The 18,057-nt window shown below is 60.9% G+C and overlaps 1 protein-coding gene across 8 annotated transcripts in view; it reads left to right on the top strand.

Annotated features, from left to right (window-relative positions):
* ARVCF (ARVCF delta catenin family member) overlaps positions 1-17,830 on the top strand; it is a 54,690-nt gene extending 36,860 nt beyond the window's left edge. For 3 of the 8 annotated variants that reach the window (XM_013051350.1, XM_045065328.1, XM_045065323.1), the window contains 17 exons: positions 5,899-6,057; positions 6,205-6,728; positions 7,775-8,274; positions 8,906-9,089; positions 9,911-10,028; positions 10,465-10,636; positions 11,356-11,373; positions 11,919-11,990; positions 13,430-13,557; positions 13,865-14,015; positions 14,299-14,497; positions 14,599-14,710; positions 14,822-14,912; positions 15,236-15,289; positions 15,710-15,795; positions 16,399-16,514; positions 16,968-17,830. In XM_013051350.1, coding sequence (XP_012906804.1) covers positions 5,899-6,057; positions 6,205-6,728; positions 7,775-8,274; positions 8,906-9,089; positions 9,911-10,028; positions 10,465-10,636; positions 11,356-11,373; positions 11,919-11,990; positions 13,430-13,557; positions 13,865-14,015; positions 14,299-14,497; positions 14,599-14,710; positions 14,822-14,912; positions 15,236-15,289; positions 15,710-15,795; positions 16,399-16,503 — 2,673 coding nt within the window. In that variant the 3' untranslated portion in view covers positions 16,504-16,514; positions 16,968-17,830. Of the gene's footprint in view, positions 1-540; positions 714-2,346; positions 2,448-5,898; positions 6,058-6,204; positions 6,729-7,774; positions 8,275-8,905; positions 9,090-9,910; positions 10,029-10,464; positions 10,637-11,355; positions 11,374-11,918; positions 11,991-13,429; positions 13,558-13,864; positions 14,016-14,298; positions 14,498-14,598; positions 14,711-14,821; positions 14,913-15,235; positions 15,290-15,709; positions 15,796-16,398; positions 16,515-16,967 lie in introns of those variants that run through there. The other 5 variants (XM_045065327.1, XM_013051354.2, XM_045065325.1 and 2 more) reach the window with 5 other exon arrangements.
* The last annotated feature ends 227 nt before the right edge of the window (positions 17,831-18,057 follow it).

The raw sequence follows: 18,057 nt of genomic DNA, 5'->3' as shown, positions 1-18,057 counted from the left end.
TGTTGAGGCACTTAATTTGGGGGGGGTGGGCTATGCTGGGGTTTGGGCAAGGGCCTGGGGCCCTATCTGGGTCACTTGAGAGCCCTTGTCATGCTGAACATCGCTGTAACTACTCTCTGATCAGCCCTCATTTCACAGCAGGGCAAAGTTTCTCGCAGTCCAGGTGAGCAGCCTGTGTCAAAGAGGATGGCTGCCCTGGCCCCAGCTCGGCCAGAACTCAGTTTCCCTAACTCTGCAGGGGGAGAGGCCTGTGAGTTTTTTATTGGAGGTAAAATGAGGCCTGGGAAACAGGACTCAGCCAAAGTCACTCGGCGGGAAAATATCAGCCCCGCCGGGGAAGTGGGGGAACGAGGAGTCCAGGCCGGCTGCTGGGGAGTTAGGGGCGACCTCGGCCCAGCTCTGGCAGCTGAGCTGCTCCCAGCGCGGGGTTGGGGGTGGGGGGCGGGACCTCGCCCCGCCCCTCCGGCTCCCGCCCCACCACCCCGCTGGCCCCCGCCCCGCCCCGCCTGGGCGCGGCCCAGCTCCATTGGCTGCTCGCCGTGACCGCCGCCAGATCCGCCCCCGCGGGGAGCGAGTCCGCCGAGCCCGAGCCCGAGCGGCCGAGGCGCCGGAGCCGAGCCCGGTTCAGCTGCCGCCACCGCCTCCGTCGTCCTTACCGGCCCGCGCCGCCCCCCCTCCCCGAGCCCGGCCCGATGCCGGCCGAACTCAGACAGGTTGGAGGGAACTTGGTCCCAGGCGTGGGGGCACCGTCCCGGGGGCCAGGCGGCAGAGGGCGGGGCACCGGCCTTCCCGGGAGGACCCGCTTTTGTTCCGCGGAGCCGCCGGCCGGAGGAGGCTATTGTCTGCGCTTTGGGCCGGCGCGTTCTGCCCCGGGGCGGGCGGGGCGGCGGAGTGAGCGCGCCGCCCGGGGGGGTGTGCAAGGCGCGGGGCGGGGCCGCGGGGTTTCTGGGGACCCGTCGCGGGCGCCCCGGGCGGTGCGACTAGGCGCCGGGAAGCGAGGAACAGGATCGGGGTGGGTGCACCCCAGGGCAGCGCCCAGGACAGGTGCCTGGGTCGCATGTGGTGGGTGAGGGCCTTCCTGAGCAGCCCCTCTGCAGGAGGGATGCCGAGTCCGGAGAGGGCAGCCGGGCTAGGCCTCTAGCTCCCTGGGGTCTCGGTGGGCACCCCCTCCCCTCTACACTCTCAGCGCGGGCTCCGACTCTGGGGACCTGCGAAGGAGCTTCCGGAGCTTTAATGGAAGCCCTGTCTGCCGAGGCACTGCACGTGAGGGGAGGGGTGGAAGAGGGCCCTGCCCATGTGCAGAGGCGGTGTGGGGGGGGTGGGTCTCCGAGGAAAACCTGGTCAGTCAGCCTCCCAATGCTGGGAAGGAGCGGGAGGGAGGCATTTGGGCATCCAGCGCCTCCGTGCTCAGAGGGTTTGGGGTGCGGTAACAGGCAGGGAAACTGAGGCTGGAGGAACAACTGCCCCAGGCCCCTTGTGTTTGGGGGCCGCCTGCCTCTTCCTGGCAGCTGAGTTTGTGCCTGCTATGCAACTTTGGTATGGCCCCTAGGGTCGACCTACTAATTGTCCCATGATGTAAGGGGCAGCTGGGGGCAGCTGGGGCCACTATGTAGCTGATGGATGTGGCTTGGGCTTGGAGAAACTGCAGTAGGTGACAGCCAGCCCTGCTATCCCCCACAGCCTCGCTTCCCCAGGCTGCTGGGCACCCACTGCCCCATGGTGTCTTGGCCACTCAGTGTGGACTGCAAGCCCTGGTAGGTGGCCTGCTGCCCTGGTGAGGTGATGAGCCCCCCATCTGCCTGGGCTGGGTAGAGGCTCTGGACATCAGGAGAGGACAACTGTAGTGGCCAAGAGCTTGCCCTCTGATGAGAGATGCCAGCATGGATTATCTTGGACTCTATCAGGGATGGCAGTGCTGGGGTGTAGGCGGTAGGGGGACATGTTCATCCCTTCATCCCTCCATTCATTTATTCAGTGCCGGCTGTCTTGTGCCCTTTGTGGGCCAGGACGGGATTGTGGGAGCCAAGTGTGGGATCCTACCTTAACCCATTCTCTGAGTGTGCGGTGGGACCATGGGCAGGGTGGGGCACCTGGCTTGTGGTTTGCTCTTCACAATACACACCATGGGTGCTCATCTGTGAAGTGCGGTTGGTGACATTGATCCATGCCTCTGGGACCCCAGTCCAACCCCCCTTCCCCATTATGACTTGGCTTGTTTTCCCATCCCCTCCCTCTGCCATTCCCACACGTACCTCAGATGTGGTTGTGGGCCTTTGCAGCCCACAAGAGTGGTGGCCCCTCTGTATGTTGGCCCACATCTTGTATTCTACTCCCCATGTTCCTTAGGTCCAGCCACCAAGGTGTCCGGGACTGGCACTATCCCGCTTGTCCTTTGGCTGTGATATCCTGGGTGCCTTCTGTTTCCATATGAGGAAGCTGAGCCCCAGGTGTGTGACAGGGCCTATGGCCCTCTCTCTGTGCCTCTGGGGACCCTCTTGAGAGCAGTGGTGGCTGGTTGGGTTTACCTTTCTGAGTACTGGCCACTCTGGCCTCGGACTTGGAGTCTTGGGCCAGGCCCCTTCCACAAGTTCAAGGGAGCTCCTGGGAAACCCGGGGTCTGGATAGCAGCCCCACTCTGGGCCAGGCCTATAGACCTTGGACCGGATAGACCATGGATGGGAGTGCCATGGGGATAGTTTGGGCTGTGGAGGAAGGTGATGGGAGACAGGTCAGTGGTCCCAGGAAGAGGGGCAAGAATGCAGCTAGGGGTGGGGAAGGGTGATAAGAGATAGTTGACAGGATTTGACGTGGGATGCAAAGGGCTGGGGGTTATGGGTCCAGGCTGGTGTTCATGTATGGGGTGCAGAGGGGCCCTGAGCTGCATGGCCAGGGGTCTCTGGGTTCTGCCTTCCCAGGTAGGTAGACATGTGGCCCTAGAGCAGAGTTTTGAGGTAGGATGAAGATGCAGGCACCCCAGTCAGCTGCCTCTGTTGAGTGCCATCTGTTTGCCAGTCATCATTCCACAGACCCATGCCACCACCCCAAAGATGTTGCAGAGGCCTGAACCGTGTTTTGACCTTGGGCCTTTCCCCACCACAGGCTTTGGTTCCCTACTCTGCTGCCAGCTCTGAGACCACCCGGAGTGGGTGGTTGAGGGAGTGTCCAAGTAGTCTGGTCACAGGGGTGGGAGATAGGAGGAGGTGACGGAGATGTGTTGGCACATGCAAGTCCCTCTGGGGTCAGCAGGCCCTGTGTACCGGGGACTGTTAGGACAGCATGCAGATGGACACGCTTGGGCCCGTAGGCCAGGCTGGGTGCTTACACATACACCTGTGTCTGTGCACGTGTCCCTGTTGGAAGCACCAGGTACATGCACACATGTCCAGTTACTTATCTGCATGTGTGCCCAGGCGTGTGTAACGGGGGCCGGGCCTTCCTGTGATCACCGGCTGACTCACACTCCTGCCTGCCCGCCTGCCTGGGTGAAGTCATCGCCTGTTTTTAGCTCCCTGAGGTCATTTGCCAGTGGGGGCTCTTGGGGCCTCAGGATCCCACTACCGGGCTGCCTGGACTGGGCATTGGTGGGTGATGCTGTGAGGTTGCCAGGCATTGTGGTGGGGTGGGGTGGGGTGGGGGGTCCTGGCTCTTCTGGACCCCCATCTCTTCATCCCCTGTGCTACACTCTGTCAGACCCTCATCACAGGCTAGAATGAGAATAAACTGAGTCACGGTAGCATTGGAGTCTGAGGTGTGCTTCCTCCTCCTCCTCCCTTATCACACCCAGCCCCTAACTGGGGAGTTGGAGGCTCTTCTCTCCACTCTCAGGGCCACGTCCTCCTGGCAGTGCTCTGGTCCCCTCTTGTCCATCTTGCTCCTCACTCCTCCCCTCCACTTGCAGCCAAAAGGCTGTGGCCCTAGGCCCCTCCATGCCTGGCCCCCCAGGGCCCAAGAGAGAGAGCTCAGCACCTGACACACATTTGCTCCCACAGTTGCTAAATACAGGTGAGGCAGGCGAGACACCAGTGACAGGCTCTCCCTGAATCTTCTGGTCTGGAACTGTCCCGGCTCCCAGGGCCTTCAGAGAAGAGCCCAGGCCGCCTACCCTGGCAGCCCAGCCACACGTCCCTATTCAGGGTCTCAGCTTCCTCCTCCTCCTCAGGGAACATCATTCCTCCTTCCTGGCCACGTCCCCATCACGCTTTCCACCTACAACCCCAAATTGAGTGGCAGCCAAGGCTGCGGCCCACAAGGGGTGAGGTGTTACCTGGAAGGCCTTGCAAAATGGCCTTCCCTGTGGATGCCTGAGATCCCCTGTCAGTGGTTTGTGGAGTCCTGGCTAAGCCGCTCCCTTCTGTCAGGCCTGTTTTCCTTTCTATGAAATCACATACTGTTGTTCTCTTTGGTCCTGCTTCTGGGAGCAGAGGCTGCATTCTGGGGCTTCGTTCCTGTGTCTCCAGAGCCCAGGGCATACGCCTGTCCTAACATGGTGCAGGCCTATATCTGGACCTCTGAAGAGTTTGCGGGGGTCCAGAATCAGCACTGTGTGCAGTTGGGGGCTTAAGCGTTTTATCAGGGCAGGACCCAACCTGAGGAGACTCTGCACCCCAAGAACCTTGGGAAGCCAGCCCCAGGGCAGCCCTGGGCATCTAGGCATACAAACCTCCCACACCCAGGAGCAGAGTAGGGCTCTGGTGGTGGGCAGATAGGGTTGTGGCCTTCCTTGGGCCTCAGCTCTGTTTCTGGATAGGGCCTCAGAGGCCTGGGGGCCCAGACAGGGGACCCATTCCTCAAGGCACAGCATCTGGGCCACAGAGCAGGGCCTGTCCTCCTGCTGACCTGGCCCCCGCTGCCCCCCGCTGCCCAGGAATGTGTTCCTGCTTGCCTGCCCACGGCAGCTTGGGTTTCAGCCCCTATCCATGCTGGTCAGATGCTAATCCTGGGACGTTGGCATGCTATGGGGACCCGTGCTGTCAGAGGCCCAGGGGTAGATGGACTTCAGCTCTCAGCCCCCTTTGCCAGTCAGCACAGTCAGTTCAGCTCTGTTATGGAGCCTCTGCTTTCCCATTGGCAAGTCTGGCCCTAGGTGTAGGGCCTTAAAAAGGCCTCTGTCCAGAGTTGTCTTGCCTGGAATTCCACCACGGTCATCCCGAAGCTGCAGTTGGGGAGATCTTGGAGGGAGGTATATGGAGAGGGGACACCAGGGCTCCCATCAAGGACTAACTGGGGACACCTGGCCTGAATCACCGCCTCAGGGTTCTGAGAAAACACCCAGCACCTCAACAGGGAGCGCCAAATGCTGGCCCAAATGAGGTCGGGCGAGGCTTTGCCCACTCAACACCCCAAGAGTGTCCAGGCCGGAAGGAGCAAGGGTATTTTGGGCATTCTGAGAACTGGGTATTTCCGTCCTGCGAGGGCGTCTGGCTGGCCTTGGGAGCAGTGGGGGCCTGGGTGTGGCCCTGGGGAGTCAGTGAGTGGTGTTGAAGCTGCTCCCCGAGGCCTCTGCATTCAGGGTTTCTTGGGAAGAGGCCCAGGACACAGGGAGGCCCAGCCGGGGGTAGGGAGCTGTGTCCAGAGTCCAAGCTCCAGGTCCCACCAACCTCCTTGGGCCACCAGGAACCTGTAGCAGCCAGGCCTTGGAGCTCAGCTCAGGGAGGCACCAGGACTGGGGGAGGTCAAGCCCCAAAGACCCCCATGAAATAGGGCAGCAGGATCAGTCAGCCCCATGGCATTCAGAGGCAGGAATGGGCTAGGGCTAAGATAGGCTCTGGGGCCTGTGGGTTCCAGGGGTGGGAAGAAGGCCCTCCCGGCCTCTAGGCCAGCACTAGCATCCACACTCTAGGGCCAGCAAGCTGTGGGTCCTCCCACTGACAACCCCTCACCCCACCCCACCCCACCTAGGAGCAGAGCCCGGGCAGCCAGGCCTCACTGGCCACAATGCCAGAGGCGCCCGAGGTGCTGGAGGAGACCGTGACAGTAGAGGAGGACCCTGGCACCCCTACCTCCCATGTGTCCATTGTCACATCAGAAGATGGCACGACTCGGCGCACTGAGACCAAGGTATGGCCAGGCCCAGGCAGTGGACAAGTAGGCCATGTAGCCACGGTTGTTGCATGTACAGAGGGGCCTCCCAGGGCACCAATTGGGCTGGTGTCTGGGTCTCTCAGGCTGCCCAGCCTGCCCACCGGCCACCCACTTCCCCACCAGGTCACCAAGACGGTCAAGACAGTGACTACGAGGACAGTGCGCCAAGTACCCGTAGGCCCAGATGGCCTACCCCTGCTGGATGGAGGCCCCCCGCTAGGCCCCTTTGCAGACGGCCCGCTGGACCGGCACTTCCTGTTGCGCGGGGGCGGTCCGGCAGCCACACTTTCCCGCGCCTACCTCAGCAGTGCGGGCAGCTTTACCGATGGCCCTGAGCCCCGTGATGTCCCCAGCTATGGCAGTCTCTCCCGGGGACTGGGTGTGCGGCCCACACGTGGCCCCCTTGGCCCAGGCCCCGTCGATGGCTGCTTCACACTGCCTGGCCGACGTGAGGCCTTCCCTGCAGGCCCTGAGCCTGTGCCGCCAGCTGGTCGCTCCCAGCCGGAGCGCTTCCAGGCAGAGCCATACGGCTTAGAGGATGACACCCGCAGTCTGGCTGCTGACGATGAGGGTGGCCCGGAGCTGGAGCCTGACTACGGTACTGCCACAAGGAGGAGGCCTGAGTGTGGGCGTGGCCTTCGAACCAGGTGAGGACCCTCAGTCTGGCCACCGCCTCTGGGAAGTCTGTGTTCCATTCCCCCAGCAGAGAGTCCTCTGCAGGAGGTCTTAGCTGCAGGGGCTAAGTTAGTTAGTTAGTTACACACTGGTTTCAATCAGCTTCAATTCAAGGACAGCAGCAAGGGAAGCTTCTGGATAGTGGAAGTTGCACCAGGCACCCTCCCTAGAAGTCTGGAGGATTAGGGAAGTCAGTGACCATGCCCAACACCCACTGTCCCTGCTCCAGACAGATGACCATGAAGGTAGGAACACAAGAGGTTCAGAGCATTTTCTCTGAGTCTGAGGCTCCAGCCTTTCCCCAGGCCTCAATTGCCCCTGTGTACAGAAGCAACCAGAACTAGGCTATCAAGCTCTTCCCAGCATCGACTCTGGTTCTGTCACCTCAGCCCTCAGTTTTTCCATCTGTAGAGTGAGAACATGATCACAGCCTCGGTGTGAATTATGCTGGGTGACCACAGGCAAGACACCTGACCCCTCCTAGCCTCAATCCCTGCTCTAGGAAGTAGGTTTGCTGGTGACATCCCACAAAGACATCTTGTACTCTGGGGGACTGGGGGCCTGAATGCCCCTTATATGGTCCCACCAGGATGGCTGTGTGCAGGGAGGGTCACCTCCTGCCCCCACATCCTGGCAGATCTCATGTCACAGAGATGGTTCTCACGGGAAAGCAGGATCCCAGTCACAGATAGATGTTTCATAGAAATGCATTTAACTCCCAATTGGGGAATGCTGTATGGTGATGGGAGTGAGTGAGCTCCCCATCTTAGGGGGATCCAAGCCCCGATAACCACTGGCTGGTGTTTGGCTAAGTTGCTGGCTGTGAGTCAGTTCTTGCTGGCCTGGGGTGTGACTCGCCGCACCCACTCGGTACTTGGGACGCCATACGAATACTGTAGACCTATCCCCACCTTTCATGGGTTCGTGGTCCACGATAATGAAGATAATGGTGGGTGGCCTTGGAGTCGACATCCTCAGGCAGTGCTGAGATATTCCTGTGCCCTGCCTGCCTGCACAGGCCCTATGAGGATGTGGCAGATGATGGCGGTGAGCTGATGGAGGAGCGGCCCCCGTTTCCAGCTGCGACGGCCCCCCTGGCCCAGCCGGAATGGGGCAGCCTGGGCAGTCTGGACAGAGTGGTACGGCGGTCGCCCTCAGTCGACAGTGCCCGTAAGGAGCCGCGTTGGCGGGACCCCGAGCTGCCAGAGGTCTTGGCTATGCTGCGACACCCCGTGGACCCTGTGAAAGCCAATGCGGCTGCCTACCTGCAGCACCTGTGCTTCGAGAATGAAGGCGTCAAGCGACGCGTGCGGCAGCTGCGGGGCCTGCCCTTGCTCGTGGCTCTGCTGGACCACCCGAGGGCAGAGGTGCGGCGGCGGGCCTGTGGGGCACTGCGGAACCTCTCTTATGGCCGGGACACGGACAACAAGGCTGCCATCCGGGACTGCGGTGGTGTGCCTGCCCTGGTGCGCCTGCTGCGGGCTGCCCGGGATAACGAGGTCCGAGAGCTCGTCACCGGTGAGTGACGCCTGGCCTCCCCCCATCCCTCAGGGAGAGGAGAGTGAGGCTCCAGGGAAAGACCCTCCCCACCACCACCCACCCATTCAGTCAGGAGTTCAGCTGCTGGGAGTAGGCGTTAGGCTTAGGCTGAGGTCCCCAGTCTCTCTACCTGTGGACTCTCAGGCACATTCCCTTTCCATCTTCTGCCCCCACCCTCTCAATCCCCATATTCTAGGTCTAGCCTGGTCCCACCCTCCAATGGGGCTGGTGCTGGGGGATGGTGCCTTATGGGACCCAATTAGCCAGGTAGGGTCATGTGACCACCTTTAGGTGGGGCCAGTGGAGCAGTAGTGCCACCTGCCCCCCCCACCCCCGGGTTCGGAAAGGATGGGGGAAGAGAATGTACCTGCTTGTCCAGCCACGGGCTCCCTGCCAGCCTTTCCTCTGTGTCCCCCGCCCCGCCCCGTGCTTCCTCCCAGTAGGTAGCTACTGTTAGGTAACTTGCCTGGACCAGGGTGGGCACCCAGGACCTCTCATGGCTTTTGTTATCTTCCTGCCTTCTGGGGCATGTCCTGAGTGAGGTCTCCTGGGGAGGATGGAAGGTCACTGCTTGTGTGGTGAGCACGGGCTGGTTGATGGCACCCTGCAGGCACACTCTGGAACCTGTCATCCTATGAGCCCCTGAAGATGGTCATCATTGACCACGGCCTGCAGACGCTGACCCACGAGGTCATTGTGCCCCACTCGGGCTGGGAGCGCGAGCCCAATGAGGATTCCAAGCCAAGGGATGCTGAGTGGACGACAGTCTTCAAGAACACATCGGGCTGCTTGAGGTGTGGGTGGGTGCTGGGCTCGGGCACTCTTCTCTGCAGCCACCCAGGACCGTTCTTGGTCAAGGAGGCAGGAGCCAGGCACCAGAGCCTGTACACAGACCTGGGAATGTACTCATGTCCTGTATAATCTGGAAGGCAATTAGCCACCCAAGTCTCAGGAGCCTCCTAGCTAATGTCACAGTTCCTGCCCAAGTCCGGAGAATGGGGCCTGATGGGGCTGTACTCAGCCCCAGGGGCAGCCTCTGGACAAGGTCTGCCACGCTCTCATGTAGGACTCCATGTCTCCAGCCCTGCTCAGCTTCTACCCACATTCCTATCACCGTGACAGCCAGGTTAGGGGGAGCCAGGACCCTCATCTTCCGTCTGCCTCAGAGGCCTCATTGCACATCCTGGTGACCTCAGCCCCAGTCCTCCAACCCTGGCCATCACAACAGAGTCCCCACAGGGGATCCTGGGTTCCCATGGCCCTGCCTGTCCATCAGGATGTAGCCCTGTGGCCCTCTGAGGTCCTCCTCTCAGGGTAAGGTTGAACTCAGAACTGCCACTGGGGCAGGGGGAGCAGAATTACCTGTGTGTGCATTCAGGACTCTGGACCCTTCCAATTCTGCTGGGCATCAGAAAAGGCCCCAAGCTCCACACAGATGCCAGGCCAGGGCTCCCTCCTAGGGTCGCAGTGGTTGGGACACTGTCAATAGCCCTAACAGGCTGATGTCAGTGCTGTTCTTACAGATGAAGACCTGACCCCAAGGCCTGGTGTGGGGGAGGGGCTGGGAAATCCCCGTGGGAGCCAGGGGTTACCAGGCTTGCTCTTGGCCACCCAGGAACGTGAGTTCGGATGGCGCAGAGGCCCGGCGGCGGCTCCGGGAATGTGAGGGGCTGGTGGATGCCCTGTTGCACGCCTTGCAGTCCGCAGTGGGCAGAAAGGACACGGACAACAAGGTGGGTGGGGCAGGGGGCAGGGCTGATGTCCCTAGCAGGTCTCAGCTGGGTGAGTCTCATAGCCTCCTCCAAAGGGTTAGGAAAATGGAGCAGGTACTGGGCCCAGGGGGCCCTGAACTATTGGGGCAGCACAGGAGAAGTAGGCATGCAGTCTGGGGCAGTGCCCTGGGCATGGGCCACACCGAAGCGGCCACTCCGAAGTGGACATGCTATGAAGTCCCCCACCAGCTCCTACCCATAGTGTGTTCTCCACATTTTTCCTTCCTCAGTCCCTCCCTGGGAGCCCTCACCCCTGTAGGCCCCCTGGCTTTGGTCTCCCTGTCTTTGCACCCTCAGCTCCCTCTTTGCACACTGACTGTGGCCAGGCTTCCCTGGGAAGGGTGGGCAGTCTCTATGCTCACTTGGCCCTTCTCCACCATTTTTCCTCTCCCCGCAGTCGGTGGAGAACTGTGTGTGTATCATGCGGAACCTGTCCTACCACGTGCACAAGGAGGTGCCTGGGGCCGACAGGTACCAGGAGGCTGAGCCAGGGCCCCCGGGCGGTGCTGCGGGTTCTCAGCGCCGGAGGAGGGATGACGCCGGCTGTTTCGGTGGCAAGAAGGCCAAAGGTGTGTGGGAGGGACTGGGGTACTGCACTCTAGGACTCCCCCTGCTACCCCAGGTTGAAGGGGCACCATACCTGCGGACACCCCGGAAGCCAGAGACCACCTGGTCAGCTCGTGATGGGCAGGTGGGGAAGCAGGGAGCCGGGAAGGCTGTAGGGTCATCCAACTGACAGGCCAGCTGTCCCTCATCTGCACTCTGGGGTCCCCCGTGGAGGGCAGGGGTGAACCTACATGGTTGTCCCTGCTGCTGCCTGGACTCAGTCCCTCAGCCCCAGGAAGAGTTCTTTGGGCCCCTGTTTGGAAAGTACTGAAGTCGATGCTGCCTCCTGGCATTCACAGAGCACCTGAAGACCTTGAGATGGCCTGGAGGCAGTACCCCACCCTGCCTTCACGCCATCCTACCCGGCGTTCACTGGGTGCAGGTTCCGGGATCCACATTCTCAGGCACCTGCTGAGTTGCATCTGTGCACCGCCTTGACCTCCTCCCCGCTCCCCCCGCCCCCCACCCACCCTGTGTGGACCTGTTCTGAACCCAGGCCTCCCCTTTCTTGTTCCACTTGCGGGCACTCAGCCCTCCCCAGTGATGGGGGTGGAGTTCCCCGACCTATCTGTTCAACCCAGGGTATGCATTGGGAAGTTGAGGCCGCCTAGGAGGGCATGGTGGGGGGGTGCTGCCCACTCAGGCTCGTCTCCTCTCTCCTGTGCTTCCTCCGGCCGCCCAGAGGAGTGGTTCCACCAAGGTGAGTCCCTGTTTGTCCTGCTGTCCAGGCCCAGTGGGTGCAGTGGGCACCAGGGAGGTGCCGCCCACCCTGTTGTCCAGGCAGTCATCGCTATGACAACTGCAGGGCGGTCCAGCCTCAAGGCCCTGCCCCATCCCCAGGCCCTTTCCCGGGCAGCCATCTCCATGACAACTGTGTGGACATGGCAACGGCAGGAATGTCAGCCCTGGACTCACTGGGAGGCCAACGGGCTGTTCTCTGTAACCTCAGACCCAGCTACCCAGGCAGGGCTGGGCCTGGAGCTGGAACAGGGAGAGTCAAGGGGGGGGGGGCGGGGTCTGGGTGTATATGTCCCCACAGGCCCCAGGGAACAAAGTCTGCCCCTGGGAATGAGGTGATATGTGGCTTAAAGGGACCACACAAAGTCCCCGTGAGGCTGGGCAGAATAGGGAGCCCAGATCATCTGAACTCGGCTCTGCTGCCTTTCAGAGGAGAAGATGCTCCCTTATTTGAGAAGAGGGTGACTGTGAGCTAGTGAGCTCACCTCCGCCACTTCTCTGTTCCAGGGAAGAAGGATGGTGACATGGACCGGAACTTTGACACACTGGACCTTCCCAAGCGAACCGAGGCTGCCAAAGGTGAGTGGACAGCGGGAGAATTAAGCCCAGGCCCATCCAGGTAGCAAGGCTTTGTGCTACCAAGCAGGCTTGAAGGGCCTTGGGGATCCCATGGGGAAACAGTCCACAGGTGTGCCCCCCCAAGAAGGCTGTCCAGTCCCTGGGTACCTGCTGTGGGTTCAGAATCAGGGTCAGTCCCGTGGGTCACTCCAGGCAGGGTGGGAGACAGAGGCACAGAGAGGTCAGGCATTTACCAGGTCACACAGCATGTGAAACAACTAGAGGGGATAGAGTAAGGCCTTCACTGAAGGGCAGAGACCAGTTAGGCAGGACCTCTGGTGTCAGCTGAGGGGCTCATGTTCACTCCGGGGGTTTAGGAGCTGAGGTGGGCTGTCAGGTCTAGTAGGGAGGCTGATCGTGCAGGAGGCAGAGTGGTTTGTCTTCTCGTCCCCTGTGTCTGTTGCAGTCCTTCTGTGTGCTGGTGCTGTTCTGTACACTGGGAATCTAGCCTCAGTAAGACAGCTCTGCCCTGGTGAGCCCCAGGCCACGGCCCACCCTGCAAGCCCAGATACCCCCAAGCAGGGTGGAAGAACCCAGCCATGGGATCTAGGGGAAAACATCACACACAGAGGAACCAGTGCCGGCAAACGCCTTCAGGGGTAAATACCCTGAGTGGTAGACGCACTTGGAGCATCTGAGGAAAGGAAGCCCAGCAGAGCTGGAGTGGAGGGACTGTGAGGCATGAGGAATGGGGAGGGGGTGAGAAGATGTGGAGTGGGAGGATAGGAGAGGAGGAATAATGTCTGGGTACAGGACAACTGAAAGGCTGTTCAGCTCCTCCTCTCTGGAGTACCTTGGGGCAACTTTGCCGCACTGGGGGGCCAGGGCCTCAACTGATGGGGAACCAGGAGTGGTTGAGCGGGGTGCGGACTGAGAAGGCGGGCCCTGTTGCTAGGGATGTGCACTGGTAACAGCCTAAGTTACATAGGAGAGAATAGGGCCATGTTACTAGGGAGGATGGGTCTCACTGCTAGGGCTCCTCCCCCCCAGTTAGTTGCACGGCCTATCTACCCAGGAGGGCTGGCCCTGTTGTTAAGGAGTTTGAGTCCTATTGCTAGGAGAGCGGCCCAGGTTACCACCTCCCTCCCTACCCCAGGCCTCCTGGATGCTCTGGATACCAGGCAGGTCCAATACCATTTCTTTGGCAGCAGGGTCAAGGGAACAATGACCTGGCTTAGAGCCCCTGCCTCCTCACTGAGTCTCTGTTCTTCCATGAAATGAGAATTCTTTCTCCCTTGGGTGGCTCATAAGGGGTGAACATGTGGTTAAATTTTCCCTGACTGCACATACCCATCCCTGGCCCCAGCTGACTCTTTCCCTGGGGGCATTGATGGGAGGAGGGGAAGAGGGGGTAATGGGGGGGCCTGGGTGACTGTGGGCGGTGGGTGCTCTGTGCCCAGGCTTTGAGCTGCTGTATCAGCCCGAGGTGGTACGTCTCTACCTCTCCCTCCTCACGGAGAGCCGGAACTTTAACACCCTGGAGGCTGCTGCTGGCGCCCTACAGAACCTCAGCGCTGGCAACTGGATGGTGAGAGGCCGAATATGGCAGGGAGGGGACACAGAGAATCCTAGGTACCCCATCGGTGCCGGCCTCTGCCTTTGCCCAGTCTTGGTGGTGGGGGGGACCACATGGGACATGGTGCCTCCCCAAAGTCCGGGGAGGTTCGCAGCACAAAGGCTGCAAGGTGGAGGTAGAGTTGAGATGCTTGGTTAGGGCTTTGTCCTGCCGGGGAGGAGGGTCCAGCCAGAGGGAACAGTCAGGACTCAGGTAGGAGAGTCTAGGCCTGTGGGCGGGACTCAGCATGCTGAGCACCCTCCCCGCTCCACTGCCACAGTGGGCCACCTACATCCGTGCCACGGTGCGCAAGGAACGTGGCCTTCCGGTGCTCGTGGAGCTGCTGCAGTCCGAGACTGACAAGGTGGTGCGTGCTGTCGCCATCGCCCTACGCAACCTTTCCCTGGACCGGCGCAACAAGGACCTCATTGGTGAGGATGCTGGTGGGGTAGAGCCAGGATGCAGAATCCAGGGGGCTGCTCTGAGGTGCTCCCCCACATCCCTGGGCAGGGTGGGGAGGAGGTCAGGGGCCCAGCCCTGCTCCTGTCATTCCATCCCAGCCGCTGGAGCTCAGGTCTTCCCAAATAGTCTCAAGGCCTAGCCCCTGTGCACAGTGGGTGACTTTGCAGCTCCCTGAGCGCTCTCCTGGTGGATCCCACTCCTCCCTGCTGGGGTGGGCAGAGGTGTGTCCTGACAACGGCCCCTGCCCTTCAGGGAGCTACGCCATGGCGGAGCTGGTGCGGAACGTGCGCAATGCACAGACTCCGCCACGACCGGGTGCCCGCCTGGAGGAGGACACGGTGGTGGCCGTGCTCAACACCATCCATGAGATCGTGTCCGACAGCCTGGACAATGCGCGCTCACTGCTACAGGCCCGAGGGGTGCCAGCGCTGGTAGCACTTGGCGCTGCCAGGTGGATGAGGGTGCAGCCTGGAGAGGGGGCCGGGGGAGGGCGGGGCCGGTGGGGAGGGCGGGACGGACCAAGTGCTGACCCCGCCCTGGGCCTGGCCGCAGCCAATCGGTGCGCGAAGCGAAGGCCGCCTCCCACGTGCTGCAGACTGTGTGGAGCTACAAGGAGCTGCGCGGTGCCCTACAGAAGGATGGCTGGACAAAGGCACGCTTCCAGGTGCGGCCTGCCTGGCTTCTCTTTTCCTCCTCCACTTCTCCAGGTTAGGTCCCCCACAGGAGTGCCTCTGACCCCACACCCTGTCTGTTTTGTGCCCCTGCCCACTCCTAGTCAGCCACTGCTACTGCTAAGGGACACAAAGGAGCACCGAGTCCTGGAGGCTTTGATGACAGCACCCTGCCACTGGTGGACAAGAGCTTTGGTGAGTATGGGGTCAGGGCGTGGAAAACTGTATCTGAGTTATAAGAAATGCTCTTCCACCTAAGTGCATTGACTGTGAGGAGGCAGGTGAGGGGTGGGAGGGCCCCTTTCCTGGCTTGCAGCCTCCTACAGCCTCTACACCCATGGTGCCCACATTGATGAGGGAGGGAGTATGTCCGTGGCAGAGGACCGGCAGAATGGTGCTAAGATGTTAGTGACAAAGGATACCCAAGGTCACAGAAGCCATCCCTGCTGTGGGTTTGTCTGTCCTGGTGTCCCCACTGGTTCTTGGAACCAGCCAGCCACCTGGCTTGTGCTTTGCAGATGGTGAGAAGCCAGGCAGCCGGGACGTGATCCCCATGGAGGCACTTGGCCCAGGTGAGTGCCGATATGGAGCTGCTTGTTTCCTGTGGTGGGGGGCAGTGGGTGGCAGAGGGGAGTGGAGGCTCTGAAATGGGCCAGGTGGTTTTGCCTTGTGTGTTTGGTGCTGGGAAAGCCTACCAGGGAGGTGCTGGTTGGAAAAGAGATTTGATTTAGGGGTGTTGCTGGGGGCGGGGCAGTGGGTAGCCAAAGGAGGGGTCTGTGCCCAGCCAAGGTCTTTGGTCTGTCAGCTGAAGGGGGCTGGAGGGTTCTGAGCCACCATGAACCGACCTGGCTCAAGTCTCCAGCACAGTGTTGGAGCAGGTAGGGGTTATCTCCCAGTGCACCCTGTCCCAGGGGCCCCCTGTGCCTGGGCTGAGAGGGAGAGCTGCTTCTGTGATGCCTGCCCCTGAGTTCCTCTCCTGTCCCCACCCCAAGACGGATACTCCACTGTGGACCGGAGGGAGCGGAGGGCTCGAGGTAGTGACCCTGCAGGGGAAGCCTCTGAGAAGGAACCGTTGAAAGTAAGTGGCTGTGGGCAGGTACCCAGGGCATGCCTGAGAGGGGCCCTGGCTAGGTGCTGAAGGTGCTGAGTTTAGGCCACCTGATTCACTGGGATGGGGCTCACCTGCAGGGCAGCTGGGCTGGGAGACAGAGCCTGGGGGACTACCCCCCACCCCCAGCCTCAGAAACTTTACTATCAGAATTAGTCTCTGGGTGCAGGTGGTTTAAAGCTCACACACACTGGGACAGCAGGGGCACGGGACAGAGGGCCCTGCCCCAAAGAAGCACAAGGGCCAGGAGAGTCTGAGCAAGCATGTCTTCACCCTCCTCTGCTTGTGTGGTGTGGGGAGGAGGGTTGGGGGAGGGCCCATCGTTGTCCTGCCTACAGGGCAGCTCCTGTTAACCTGTTCTGTGACAGTCTCTTGGCTTTGGGCACAGGCCTTGTGTGTGTCTACACATCAGTGTGTATCTATGTGGGCCACACTAGCTCAGCTCCCCCATTGTGTGCACCCTGGCTCTGGCCTCGCCCACTCAGCAGCCCAGCCCCCACCCGTCAGCGCTGACTAACCTGCTTTGTTCTGCCTCTAATGCCCGCCTGCCCACTGCGCACTGGTCTGCTGCAGCCCGACCCCAGCAGGAAGGTTCCTCCTGGGCCCAGCAGGCCCGCAGTCAGGCTGGTGGACGCCGTGGGGGACGCTAAGCCTCAGCCCGTTGACTCCTGGGTCTAGTTGCATGCCTGGTACGTTCTCTCGTCTGGTTTTCCATTCAGCTGTTTCCTGTGCTCTGGGAAGGGGCTTCTCGTTAATCTCTGCTGGCTGCATGTTCTGTCCCTTGGTGCTCCCTGGTGGGACTCTGGCTTCAAGCTCAGCAGGCTCAAATGCCCATCTCTGGGACAGGCTGGGGTTTGAGATGGTCCTGCCCCCCGGGCATGCAGTGCTGGCTCAGGCACTGTGTCATATGGGTCCAGAGCAGGAACAGGGCCCCCACATTTAAATGCCCAAGCTCAGTGCCCCCCAATGACCAGCAAGTCGGATTGGCCCTGATAGTGAGATTCTCGAGGTCAGCCTCCGCCACCTACAGCAGCTGCCTTTGTCCTCACTTCCATTGGCCTAGCCTGTGGATGGGTCCGCCCAGCACCCCCCGTCCCCCGCCCCCGGGCCACCCTGCTTAACCTTCCCCTCTCCCTCCTTAGGTCTCCAGCGTAGCCGTTTGTTCTTAGGGATCTGATCATGGGAAGAAGGGAACTCCAGGGCTGGCCCTCACAGAACCTGCTGTGGAGCTTGGAGCCCCCTGGCGGCAGGGGTTGGCAGCGCCTCTCACCCAGGAGCCAGGGCCGGAAATTCTGGACATGCTTCCCTTCCTGCCCCTCGTTCCCTCCCTCCTAACTCCCTAGGCTGAGTTAGCTGTTTACTGACATGGTGCTGTGTGCGAGTGAGAGAGAGAAAGAAAGCCAGTGGAGCTGCCAGGGTGGGGCCCAGGGAAGCGGCAGGACAAGGCACCTGGCTTTGCTCTGGGGCTGGTGGTGTAGGAGCCTGTGCTCCTGTGTGTGCAGGGCCCCAGAGGAGCCTGGCGGCGGGCCCTGAGAGCAGGCAGTGGGGAAGGGAGGAGGGGGCTCAGAGAAGGAGTTTGACTCTGGAAGGTAGACGGGATCTGCTGGGCTGTGTCCCACCCTGCATGGCAGGCAGACCATGGTGGGGAGGGGGTGGTGCTAGCCCATACAGAGAGGCTTTGGAGGTAGCAAGATGGGGGTCAGGCTGTGCTTGCCCCCCACCCTGCCCTTGGCTCCATGGCACCCCAGTGTAGCAGGAGCTTCCCTGAGCGGCTCTGGCCTGGCCGTGGATGCTGAGCCCTGTCTGCTGGAGCCCCAAGTCACAGCTCTGGGACTGACCTTCGGCAGCAATGGGGAACTGCTGCCTAGTGCCTGCTGTTCGGGACTTAAACACAGAAGAAAAACACTGACAAAAAGCATTAAAAATGAAACCAAAATAAGACTGTATTGGTAAACACCTAAATTTTTGTAAGAAAATTTAAAAATTAAAAAAAGCAACAAAGGAACTTCCTATTTCCTGCGGCTCAGATCTCTTGCCACCAGCTGCTTGCCCTTCCCTGCTTGCCAGGTGGGGCATGGGTGTCCATGTGCTACATCCCGAGGGGGCTCAGCTCCCTGGCTCCGGGGGGGGGGGGTTCTTCACAAGTCCTCCCAGGTCCACTGTGATCTCCTTTCTGCACACACACAGAAGAAGACTTGCTTCTGGGTGGTTGGCTGGGCCCCAAGTCCCATG

This window comes from Mustela putorius, unplaced genomic scaffold (genome assembly GCF_011764305.1).
Source record: "Mustela putorius furo isolate JIRA1106 unplaced genomic scaffold, ASM1176430v1.1 tig00003858_pilon_pilon_pilon, whole genome shotgun sequence".
NCBI lineage: Eukaryota > Metazoa > Chordata > Mammalia > Carnivora > Mustelidae > Mustela > Mustela putorius.
This window is presented reverse-complemented; position numbering and strand designations above follow the sequence as displayed.